The sequence below is a fragment of the Bombus affinis genome, chromosome 13, assembly GCF_024516045.1.
Source record: "Bombus affinis isolate iyBomAffi1 chromosome 13, iyBomAffi1.2, whole genome shotgun sequence".
Classification (NCBI taxonomy): Eukaryota; Metazoa; Arthropoda; class Insecta; order Hymenoptera; family Apidae; genus Bombus; species Bombus affinis.
In genome coordinates, this window is record NC_066356.1 from 9,482,954 (window position 1) to 9,495,658 (window position 12,705).

Here is a 12,705-nt window from a genome sequence, read left to right on the forward strand (position 1 = left end):
GATTCGTAGTGGGAGAACGAGTGGTAACGTAACATTGGCAAGTCAGGTAAAAGTGGAAAAGCAAAGAAAACAGAGTTAGTGGAGAATGCACATCGCTATCATTCGCGTGTTTATTACGATTTATTAACGACTGCCACGGAAGCATGTGCGATTGTATAACGAGTGAAATGAGCAGTAGCCGAATTAACGAGTCGGTCAACATTAGTTATGTACCTATATCGTGAAAACGACTCGGTACATTATGGTCTGTTTTGTGAGAGATTGAAAGTGCCATGACAGGAACTACGGATGTATTTGTGAGTATAAATGAATACACGTTTCTATTTGGTCGTTGGCTCTTGCTTTTTCACGTGAAATCGTTATTTTGCGGTTTGATTAGGTTATGTTATCGAGCACGAGGCTGCGCGCGAATACAAAGCGCGTGCGTGTATGCGTTTACATGCTATACACGGCGAGCATGTGAAATGTTACCGGTCGCCAACTTACACATCTGTTTTATAATTTATTATGCATCGCTATGTATAACCGTGTATTGCTAAGTATAATCTTGTGTTTCTATGTATAAACGTGCATTATTATGTACAACCAAGTATTACGATGCGTAGTGCATCATATCGCGTAATTGTTCCTTTCTTTTTTCTTTTTTAAATTCATTTGTTATTTCGCCAGTGATTCATTTTGTGGTGTATATACAACAGATTGTTATTCGAATGATTAATCGTATCAAAACTGTTATTGCGTATTTTCAACATCCCAGTAATAGACCGACCTGCTTTGATATAATGTAACCGAGTGTAGTACATTCGATACTAGGATTAAATTTCATTAGGCAAACAGAACGTAGACGATTTAAATGCGGCGTGTAATTAATTACGTGTACGTTTTCGTTCATTTAAATTTATCGAAGCTTTGGTTTTGTCGGAATATAATAATTGAAAAGAAAAGGAAAAAAACTCTTCCCAAAGTACGCATGACTGGAAACCCACAATGTAACTTTTTGCGCAAATCTAAATTAAACGAGAAAAAAAATTATCACTTTTTAAATAACTGGCGTTTTGCTACAGTTATATTAATAAGATACTCGAAATATGGCTAATACTTAAACCATTTTAACACATACGAATAAGTCCGCGCGTACTACGCGTATCCATAAAAGCTATGCCCATAAACATGACGCCCACAAAAGTTACGTTCATAAAAATTGCGTACACGCACCGTGATTATCACCCAAGTAATAAAAACGCAATTTTTAAACACTTGCAATCGAAACGATGTCAGACGTGCTCACGTCTGATTGAATTTTAATTACACGCGTACATGTGTGTAAGTACGTGAGTGAATTAGCTGATTCCATGAATCAGTTTTCTATTTCAGTTGCATTTGACACTTACCGCTTTGCGTCGTGAGCCTGAACGCAATCTTATTCGATATAATTGGAGCAAATGTACCAGGAATCGAGCAATACTGTACACATTCGCAGAAATTATAGATACGATGTAAGTGTACTCAGTGTACGGAGATGCAGATGCAAGGAGGGAAAATGATTTTTGCGAAGCGTTTCCTTACTGAGGAAATTTCAAACGAAAAAGTCTTACGACGCGTGACAGATCGTAGAGAATATGACAGTTTCAGTAGGAAACGTCGAAATAGAGCGAAAGTAAAGGGAAAAAGAATTGCCGCGATAAAGGAAGCTATACTTCAAGAAATTAAAGATAATTCAGATGCTGGATTATGATCGCAACGTAGCCGATGCAGCAACATGGAACAAAAATAACTAATAGTCGAAGCTGTGCAATTATTTTTGCTAATTTTAATTTTTATATTATAAGAAATATTTATCATATAATAGTTGGCATTCGATTGTTTTAACATTTTAATTATGATATTTTATAGATAGAATAAGCAAAAAATATTATTGTTCCTACGTTAGAATATTGAAAATTGATCCGTTACGTTTAATCATGTAACAAGGGGAATTAGAAGTGTTTATGTATTGAAATAATCTCGACTGTATGTAAAGGGGAAGTATCCAGTATGGTTGTGGCAATCGCGTAAATCGTACAAATCAATACGAGATAAGTAAATCGCAAGATTCATTGTAAAGATTTCTTACTGTTGTTCTCTTTTTGCGATAGATAATTACCAATGATCTTTCGTGCAGTTTTTAAATAATTATATGTGAACTGGATTCTACAAATTGAAATATTGAAAATCTATCGTGATTATATTATTGCGTGAAAGTACTTATTTCTGACAACATGTCCCAGCGTAGGATGGTAAGCATTTAATATGATTACATGATAAATATTTTTGAAATAAACAGCTAGAAATTAAATATCGCAGAATAACAAATCCTAAATTCCAATTCTACGAGAATATAAAAAAATAGCGTCTGTTTGAGATACCTATTTTCAGCGAATTTGAGTATTATTCTTTTATTTCCAAATAGAGATAGGAATCCATAGCTATTAGTATTTATTTCGAATCTACATTGTATCGAACGTTCTTCAAGATTTATGAAACTCTTGCAAGTATTATCAAAACTTCAAAGTTTTGATTCCTACGCCTCGATTTAAAGTTTTGGCAAATAATGAAATGTATTAACATATCTTGTCGATAATACCAAAGGACTGTCTGAACCTTCGAATATGATTCGATATTTAAAAGTCCCAATAATCTAAAATCTTTGACCTTGTGTTTTAATCGATCGTGATCATTTAAAGTTTTGAATCTTTCATCCTGATTTCAACTGTCACGACCCACTAAAACATAAAGTTCAAAGCATAAAACTGTTACGTCTTATAAATATCGAATCATATTCGAAGGTTCAAACGGTTCTTCGGTATTATCTATACGACATGTTCACATATTTCATTATTTACAAAAGATATTTAAGAAACATATAAAAACGGTTCAAATGATCATTGATTTGGAGGACGATCAGAGGAAATGATTTTAGGAGAAAGTTTTCAAAAGCATAAATAACCATTAGAAAACGTCAAGCAAAAACTCAAGTACGTCTTCTATCTATAATAAGGTCAACTAACATCAAGCATATTTTACTGCTGTTGATAGAAATACCATAAATTGTATTTGTATTAAGATAGGAGGAAGAAAATTTGTCAATTCCTTTGAAAGAATATATATAATAATTATAATAATATAATAATATAATATAATATTTATATAAAAATTATATATTAATATTAATATTTATATAAAAATAATATAATATAAAAATTATAATAATATAATAATTATATTAATATTATTAATATATTTTCTGTGGTTTGGAATCTATATTCGCTTAGAAGTTTGATTAGACTATCTAATTAGAAAAGAATTATGATTTCTATTCTTAATGAAGGTATCTGTTTTCCAGGTACCCAGGGGATTGCCTGAGGGCAGTGGTTTAAATCCTGTCGGTTTATCACAGCGAGAAAAAGCTCGTAGGCGGTACAACTCACAATGCCGGCAATGGTTAGCATGTATTTCCGGTTAGTTTTCACTCTTAATATTCCGTGAGGTATTTATCTGTAATTTTAATACGCAGAATGCAATTTCCTTTCCCCCTTCGAATTGATGTTTCATAGTGGTGTTCGTGAATTATTGTTCATTTCTAATGACTTACGTACTATCGCTTAAAGTTACATTTCTATTTCATCCTACATTATAATAAATTTAACATTTCGATTCTAATATTCATCGCACTGATTCTTTATTATATCATAAATCACGTGCGGACTTTTATATATTTATCAGAAACTTGAAAGCGAAAAAATGTACATTATTACACATTAATACACCTTGACTTATCGCAAGTCTCTAACAAATTTTACTTCGTGTACTATTTTACTTAATGCACATAATGTGTATGGATGAACGGATTAATAATAAAATAGTTAAGAAATGAAACTAGTGGAAAGCATTCGAGCTAACATCGCGAAGAGTCCAATTACTTATAGCCTGCGGTATGTATTTATTATAAATATATTAATAGTATATATTAAAAATATAAATTTGTATAAATATATACAATGTAATTATAAAACAGCCGCACTACAATTAACATATGCTATATATAGCATTACCTGTTTCTCATTTCAGCTACGCTAACCATGGTCATAGTCGGTACAGTCTACGGATGGACAACGACTTCACTTGTCCATCTAACATCTGGGACCACTGACATGCCGCTAACGTTAACACACGACGAATCTTCATGGATCGTTTCTGTGACAGTACTTGGTTCAATGTTCGGTTCACTTGTGGGTGCCCATTTGGCCGATCGCAGCGGTCGTAAATACTGCCTCCTTTTATGCTGCACAATTTTCACCTTAGGCTGGTTCATCATCTACATAACAACTTCCGTGCCAATGCTATACCTTGCTCGGGTGATTCTCGGTATAGGCGTTGGCATTGCCTACACGATAAATCCCATGTACGTGTCAGAAGTCGCCGACACCAGTATCAGAGGCGCCCTAGGTACTCTAATCGCAGTGAACGTATTTACTGGGTCATTGCTTACCTGCATCCTAGGACTCTGGTTGACGTATGAGTCACTCCTGGTAGTTCTTGTAATAATATCCTTTATATCCTTCTTGTCGAACACGTGTTATCCCGAAACTCCGTATTTCTTGATGAGAAAAGGTCGAAAGAAGCAAGCATTGAAGTCGATAATATATTACAAAGGCATGCTAGATCCTCACGAAATGAAAAGGGAACTACGTGCTCTACGACCACGAATCAGATGCAAATTACAACCGCAAGCCAAAAGCGATTTAACCTCACAATCCAGAAACAATTTGCCCCCACAATCCAGAAGCGATTCCCTCTCACAATCCACAAGCGATATCACCTTATCATCCAGAAGCTATTTCACCTCACAATCCGGAAGTGGATTTCCCTCACTATCCTTACGCGAAGTACAACCAGACCCCATATGGGAAGTAGTAGATACAGAACCCATGTCCGATTTACACTTACCATCCAGTAGCGATTCACACTCACCTTCCATATCCGTAATACACTCAGAAGTGTGCGAAGTACACCTGCAACGCACAGGTCAATTATGCTTACAACCGTCACACGACTCGTTCGAATTACCCCTACAACAATCGCGCCACTCACACGAGTTAAACCTACAACCCTCGCGCGAGTTTCACCCACAATCCACAAGCGAATTACATCTACCATCCACAAACGAAGTACACCCACCATTCACAAGCGAAGTACCTCCACCATCTACAAGCGAAATACAGCCAGGACCCAGAAGCGAAATACAACCAGAACCCACAAGCGAAATATACCCACGAACCAGAGGCGAATTACACTCACGATCCAGAGGCGATTTACCCTCACAATCCAGTGTGCATTTCCCCTCACCATGCAGAAACGAATTACGCAAACAATCCAGTGTGGATTCACGCGGTACGATCGGGTCCAATGAGTCATACGTAGATGTAACTAAACAAACCTGGTTAACTAAGCTGCGAGTAATACTACAAGGAAACAACAGGAAAGCTCTGTTTATCATGCTTGGCTTGATCATGGCACAGCAACTTAGCGGAAACTTCGTCACTATGCAGTATCTGGAGGTGTTGTTTAGCAAAACAACGATCGGTATTAAACCAAACGTAGCGACTATTATAGTTCTGGCTGTCGGCCTTATATCTGGCGGTTTATCCACCTTAACAGTGGAATCTCTTGGAAGAAGAACACTTTTGATTGTGTCTACGCTTGGGTCGTGTTTTACATTGATTATTCTAGCAACTTATCTTTTGTTAGTTCAACATAAGTTTGACGTTTCGCTCGTCTCTACTCTTCCCGTTATCGACCTAATTATATATCAAATAATGTATCAAATTGGTTTAGGTACTTTACCCAATGTTCTTCTATGCGAGTTATTTCCTACGGAACTAAAAGGCTTTGTTGGTGCTATCGTTGTGATTTTTGATGGCATAATTGGTTTTACCGTGTCGAAACTGTATCAAGTGATTACCGATAACGTAGGATCGTATTCGATTTACTTTATCTTCGCGACATCATGCTGTTTGGCATTTCTAATGGTGTTCATATGGGTACCGGAAACGAAAGGAAAAACATATCACGAGATTGAAGCGCTCCTAGTTGGTAAAAATTTGAATTCTTTGAATGAAAAAGTTAGACGCTATAAAATGGATCGTACATAAATGGATTCGTACATTTTGATTGGACAAATTGCACCGTACGTCTGTGACACGGTGTCCACTTACTTGGAATATTTTATTTCCCATTTCTATTAGTATAACGATAAAGATGTACAATTTAGTTACGTAGTGTTGTTCGTTTGTGCGTGTAATTTTAGAAATGTGTCTAACAAAGGCGATTGTCATTTACAAACATATGTATCGTATAAATTGACTTGCATTGAACTTAGAGGAATACATGTTCTCAAACTAAACTTTTTATCCATTTCATAACACGAACAATGTAACAATATCAATTTAACTCGAGATAATTGAACAACAGTTTGTAAAAGTAAGAAAAGTAATATATTAAAGAATGACATGGTGACATAATACTGACAAGAACAATTTTTTATACCTCAGATGCTATCTATGCTGCTATTTTTTTGCAATATGTAACATATGTATATCACATATACACATGTTAATATTGTTACGACAAACAGCAAGTATGCTGAAAAAGTCAGTATTTATGTTAAAAATAATGTAATATAATTAACATAACACATTGTTAATAAGTACTTATATTACATTGTGCTTGACGCGGATAAGCATATCTGTATACATATCGAATACATACGTGTAAGACACGTTCTTTTCGGCGATATATTATAGTTATTACTGAAAAATATTTGAATAGGTTAGTTCGAGTATTATAGTAATTACTCTACCATAACACAGTGATAAATATCTAGCCTTGTCTAGCAGAAATTCTATCAAACTGTCGAACGATATTTTCGGTAAATTACGGTTATAATAATAGTGTTCACTTCAGAAATTTATAATATTTCCCACTTTTAATATACGATAATTTACGCGAAAAATTAAATAGCGATAATTTTATAAAGCTTTGTCTATCAATAATTATGTATGTATTGTATATCTTTTAAACAAATATTTTATTAAAAAGCTACAAGAAAAATGGATTTACTATCTATAAATAAAATCACAAACAAGATTTTGAATGTTCTATTCCATTTAAGTTTTATTCCAGACGACTTTATTACAGACATTCCTAGTGGAAATTAATTAAAGGAGTCCGAATGAAGATGAGTCAACTGTAATACCAAATACTGCTAAGGTCTTAACCTTACGTCATGCTAAATGGATAATGTCGAGAACGATATTAAAATGGTAAGAAAACTACCGAGTTCACTGGGTAGAGTACTCTGAATAGGGACCCCCTACTCTTCCACGGTAACAACATCTCTCTTTTTCCCAAAATATTACTGATTTTGTATAAAAGAATTCGAACAAATTCTTTTTCCCATTCATTTGCAAAATATTAGTTCTTTGATCGTTATGGAAAACATACAACAAAAACAGCTGTAAGAAGGACCGAAGCGTAAATTTACAACTGAATGTAAAGTTCTAGTTAAACCAAAAACTAAATCACATTAATATTATAATTGTCTGTGAGATGGTAATTCGTATATGTATCGATATTTCAAACATTCACTATTATAAAAGCGCGACTAGACGTGACATTATATGGGGCTATTTCGCGTGTTCTGAAACACAGCTATTGAAAAATATCAGTGCTTTTAATGCTCTCTACAATTCATAACGTTGCGTCGCGACGATTGTAATTATCTGAAAGGATACTCGCTAAATTCCTACTATGTGATCGTTTGAATGTGCTCCGTTTTGCATACTTGGAATTTAATTGTGAAAATTTATAAATGGTTATACATTATTCCGATGGATTGCAACATTAAAAAATCTAAAGAATTAAAATAATAAATTAATTATCCTGATAATTAATCTAATACAATACCATCAATTCCTAACTATTAAGTCAATGATTTAAATGTATAATCACATGGCATGATCGCTCGCGCGTATTCCGGGTGCATGCGGGTAAACGTGCACTATATAGCTCTTTCAATTAGTAAGTCGCCCCAAGGACACGTCTGTTCTGGTGACAGCTAAATGTTTGCGCGGGATCGCGAGAGTTGTCGACGCGCCGGTGTCTTTCGAATCTGTTGAGGATTTAGTCCTGGATCTGCAGTACTGTCTAATTGGTACTTGAGTATTCGGACAGGGACCTGCAATTTCTCGTCCTCCGTAATTCTCTTCGACTATCACGGGGGTGGACGCCACTCGTTCAGTTGGGGCCGTGCATTCGTAATTCTGTTCAGCGATCCCTCCCCGGCAGGCCCATGGTTAAGTAGAGTCAGAACTCGACATTCTGGCCAATAGGTTGAATGCCGAGATTGGTGTGTAATGTTAAATAACCCATGGGCGGATTTCGCGCGTAGTCACCTCCTTGTGGTAAGATTTCGTAATTGGCATCGTTTTCCAAAAATTAATCAGTTGATTAATCTAATACCAAGCCAACAACTACGCTACAATCCGGTTTTTATCTCCAAAAGCCACTAAGAGAATTTTGCATGATCTAGATTGGACTGCACAGTGGGACACCGTGGAGCATCGTTGGATATCGTTGGACATCACGAAAATTTCAGTAGCAAACGTCGATACAGAGGGAAAGCAACGAGAAAAAAAATATTGCCGCGATAAAGGAAACTATGCTTCAAGAAATTAAAGATAATTCAAATGCTGAATTATAATTGCAATGTAGCCGATGTCGCAACATGGAACAAATCAACTAATAGTCGAAGCTGTGCAATTATATTTGCTCATTTTAATTTATCTATTATAAGAAATATATATCATATAGTAGTTGGTATTCGATTATTCTATCACTAAAATTAGGATATTTCCTAGACAGAATAAGTACAAAAATATTATTGTTTCTATGTCAGAATATTTAAAATGAATTCGTTACATTTAAACATGTAACAAGGAGAATTAGAAGTGTTTATGTATTGAAATAATGTCGACTGTATGTAAAGGGGAAGTAGTCCCAGAAGTACCCAGTATGGTTGTGGCAGTCGTGTAAATCGAACAGATAATTACGAAATCTGCAAATCGCGAGATTCAGTGTAAGGATTTCTTTCAATTGTTCTCTCTTTGCGATAGATAATTACCAATGACCTTTCGTGCAGTTTTTAAATAATTATGTTTGAACTGGGTTCTACGAATTGAATTATTGAAAATCTATCGTGATTATATTATTGCGTGAAAGTACTTATTTCTGGCAGCATGTCCCAGCGTTCGACGGTAAGCATTTAATATGATTATATGATAAATATTTTTGAAATAAAGGGCTAGAAATTAAATATCGCACAGTAACAAACCCTAAATTCTAATTCAACGAGAGTATAAAAAAAGCGTTCGTTTGAGATACGTATTTTCAGCGAATTCAACTGTTATTTTTTATTTCCAAATAGAGATACGAATCCATAGCAATTAGTATTAATTTCGAATCTACAATTGTATCGAAGGTTTTTCGAGATCTATGGATCTTGCAAACATTATCAAAACAGTTTTAATAATCGACACTTCGATTTAAAGTTTGGGCAAATAATGAAATGTATCGCCTGAACCTTCGAATATGATTCGATATTTAAAAGTCACAATAATCTTAAATCTTTGACCTTGTGTCTTAATCGATAGTGATCATTTAAAGTTTTAAATCTTTCACCCTGATTTAAACGGTCACGACCCATCAAAACATACAGTTCAAAGCATAAAACTGTTACGTCTTATAAATATCGAATCATATTCGAAGGTTCAAACGGTGCTTCGGTATTATCTATACGACATGTTCATATATTTCATTATTTACAAAAGATATTTAAGAAACATATAAAAACGGTTCAAATGATCATTGATTTGGAGGACGATCAGAGGAAATGATTTTAGGAGAAAGTTTTCAAAAGCATAAATAACCATTAGAAAACGTCAAGCAAAAACTCAAGTACGTCTTCTATCTATAATAAGGTCAACTAACATCAAGCATATTTTACTGCTGTTGATAGAAATACCATAAATTGTATTTGTATTAAGATAGGAGGAAGAAAATTTGTCAATTCCTTTGAAAGAATATTAATATTTAAATACTTATTAATATATTTTCCGTGGTTTGGAATTTATATTAGCTTAAAAGTTTGATTAGACTATCTAATTAGAAAAGAATTATGATTTCTATTCTTAACGAAGGTATCTGTTTTCCAGATTCGCAGGAGATCGTTTGAGAGCGAAAGTATATATTCTGCCCCATCATCGGTGGTAAGAGAATCTCCTATTCCCATCGACCCAGTATGGCGGCAATGCTTAGCAGCTGGTATTGGTTAGTTTTCACTTTTGATATTACGTCAAGTATTTATCTGTAATTTTAATACGCACAATGCAATTTCCTTTCTTCCCTCGAATTGATGTTTCACAGTGATGTTCCTGAATTATTTCTCACTTCTAATGACTTACGTACCATCGTGTAAAGTAGCACTGCTATTCTTCCCTTCATTACGATAAATTCAACATTTCGATTCTGATATTCATAGCACTGATTCCTTATTATATCATAAATCGACTGCTAACTTTTATATATTTATGAGAAATCTGAGAGCGATACAATGTACATTATTACACATTAATACACCTTGACTTATCGCAAGTCTCTAACAAATTTTACTTCGTGTACTATTTTACTTAATGCACATAATGTGTATGGATGAACGGATTAATAATAAAATAGTTAAGAAATGAAACTAGTGGAAAGCATTCGAGCTAACATCGCAAAGAGTCCAATTACTTATAGCCTGCGGTATGTATTTATTATAAATATATTAATAGTATATATTAAAAATATAAATTTGTATAAATATATACAATGTAATTATAAAACAGCCGCATTACAATTAACATATGCTATATATAGCATTACCTGTTTCTCATTTCAGCTACGCTAACCATGGTCATAGTCGGTACAGTCTACGGATGGACAAAGACTTCACTTGACCATCTAACATCTGGGACCACTGACATGCCGCTAACGTTAACACACGACGAATCTTCATGGATCGTTTCTTTGACAGTACCTGGTTCGATAATCGGTTCACTTGTGGGTGCCCTGTTGGCCGATCGCTGCGGTCGTAAATTTTGTCTCCTTTTATGCAGCACAATTTTCACCTTAGGCTGGTTCATCATCTACGTAGCAACTACGGTGTCAAGTCTATACCTTGCTCGGGTGATTCACGGTATAGGCGTTGGTATTGCCTACACGATAAATCCCATGTTCGTGTCAGAAATCGCCGACATCCACATCAGAGGCATACTAGGTTCTCTAATCTCAGTGAACGTATATGCCGGGTCGATGTTAACCTGCGTCCTAGGAGTCTGGCTGAAGTATGAGTCACTCCTGTTGGTTCTTGCAATAGGATCCTTTATATGCATCTTGCTGAACACATATTATCCTGAAACTCCATATTTCTTGGTGACAAAAGGTAAAATGAAGCAAGCAGACAAGTCGATAGCATATTACAAAGGCATCGTAGATCCCCAAATAGTGGATATCGAACTACGTACTCTACGCACACAAGCCAGATATGACTTTTACCCACAATCCAGTTACGCATTACAAGAACAATCCAGTAGTGATTTACAGTCAGAATCCGTGTTCAGAGTACACCCGCAACCCACAGGTGAAGTACGCTTACAACACTCGCGCGACACTCTCGAATTACCCCTACAACCCTCGCGCGAATTACACTCTCAATCCACAAGCGAAATACACCGGCCACCCATAATTGAAATACACCGGCCACCCACAAGCGAAATACACCGGCCATCCACAAGCGAAATACACCGACCATCCACAAGCGAAATACACCGGCCATCCACAAGCGAAATACACCGGCCACCCATAATTGAAATACACCGGCCACCCATAATTGAAATACACCGGCCACCCATAATTGAAATACACCGGCCATCCACAAGCGAAATACACCGGCCATCCACAAGCGAAATACACCGGCCATCCACAAGCGAAATACACCGGCCATCCACAAGCGAAATACACCAGCCATCCACAAGCGAAATACACCGGCCATCCACAAGCGAAATATACCGACCATCCACAAACGCAATACACCTAGAACACACAAGCGAAATGCACCGACAATCCACAAGCCAGGTACAGCCAGAACCCAGAAGCGAAATACAAGCACCATCCACAAGCCAAATACATCGACCATCTACAAGCGCAATACACCCCGAACCCACAAGCGAAATGCACCGACAATCCACAAGCCAGGTACAGCCAGAACCCAGAAGTGAAATACAAGCACTATCCACAAGCCAAATACATCGACCATCTACAAGCGCAATACACCCAGAACCCACAAGCGAAATACACCGACAATTCACAAGCCAGGCACAGCCAGCACCCACAAGCGAAATACAAGAACCATCCACAAGTCAAATACATCGACCATCTACAAGCCAAACGTACCGACCATACTTAAGTGAAGTGCACCGACCACCTACAAGCCAAATATACCGACCACCCAGTCACGAAACATTTCGATCATCCACAGGACAAATAGACGGACGATCCATACGCGAACTA

At 36.1% G+C, this 12,705-nt stretch overlaps 3 protein-coding genes and 1 long non-coding RNA gene across 30 annotated transcripts in view; 3 read left to right on the plus strand and 1 right to left on the minus strand.

Moving 5' to 3' along the window:
- LOC126923617 (facilitated trehalose transporter Tret1-like) lies at positions 1-7,185 on the plus strand. The gene is made up of 4 exons (XM_050737286.1): positions 1-296; positions 1,375-1,496; positions 3,383-3,497; positions 4,108-7,185. Exons 2-4 carry the CDS (start codon positions 1,443-1,445, stop codon positions 6,189-6,191), a joined length of 2,253 nt encoding a protein of 750 aa, XP_050593243.1. The 5' UTR covers positions 1-296; positions 1,375-1,442; the 3' UTR covers positions 6,192-7,185.
- The window catches only part of LOC126923615 (facilitated trehalose transporter Tret1-like), a 43,736-nt gene continuing 33,901 nt past the window's right edge, over positions 2,871-12,705 (plus strand). For 4 of the 27 annotated variants that reach the window (XM_050737257.1, XM_050737264.1, XM_050737270.1 and 1 more), the window contains exons 1-3: positions 8,253-8,501; positions 8,630-9,353; positions 10,311-10,359. In XM_050737257.1, coding sequence (XP_050593214.1) covers positions 9,336-9,353; positions 10,311-10,359 — 67 coding nt within the window. In that variant the 5' untranslated portion in view covers positions 8,253-8,501; positions 8,630-9,335. Of the gene's footprint in view, positions 3,015-3,562; positions 3,972-8,249; positions 8,502-8,629; positions 9,354-9,912; positions 10,054-10,310; positions 10,426-10,827; positions 10,900-11,035; positions 11,414-12,705 lie in introns of those variants that run through there. The other 23 variants (XM_050737260.1, XM_050737258.1, XM_050737259.1 and 20 more) reach the window with 19 other exon arrangements.
- The window catches only part of LOC126923630 (uncharacterized), a 16,213-nt gene continuing 7,780 nt past the window's right edge, over positions 4,273-12,705 (minus strand). Inside the window, exons 2-3 of the long non-coding RNA XR_007713249.1 lie at positions 11,265-11,456; positions 4,273-4,336 (exon numbers count right to left, since the gene is read on the minus strand). This is a non-coding gene — a long non-coding RNA (uncharacterized LOC126923630). The remainder of the gene's footprint in view (positions 4,337-11,264; positions 11,457-12,705) is intronic.
- Positions 12,235-12,705, plus strand: part of LOC126923623 (facilitated trehalose transporter Tret1-like) — a 17,088-nt gene continuing 16,617 nt past the window's right edge. The window contains exon 1 of the mRNA XM_050737296.1: positions 12,235-12,390. Coding sequence (XP_050593253.1) covers positions 12,247-12,390 — 144 coding nt within the window. The 5' untranslated portion in view covers positions 12,235-12,246. The remainder of the gene's footprint in view (positions 12,391-12,705) is intronic.

What these genes read in the sequence shown, in the direction of transcription:
- LOC126923617 (XM_050737286.1), top strand. Translation starts at nt 1,443, where the DNA reads ATGTACCAGGAATCGAGCAATACTGTACACATTCGCAGAAATTATAGA. An exon ending in GCAGAAATTATAGATACGAT is followed by an intron (nt 1,497 to 3,382) that starts GTAAGTGTACTC and finishes TCTGTTTTCCAG; the next exon opens with GTACCCAGGGGATTGCCTGA. An exon ending in ATGGTTAGCATGTATTTCCG is followed by an intron (nt 3,498 to 4,107) that starts GTTAGTTTTCAC and finishes TTCTCATTTCAG; the next exon opens with CTACGCTAACCATGGTCATA.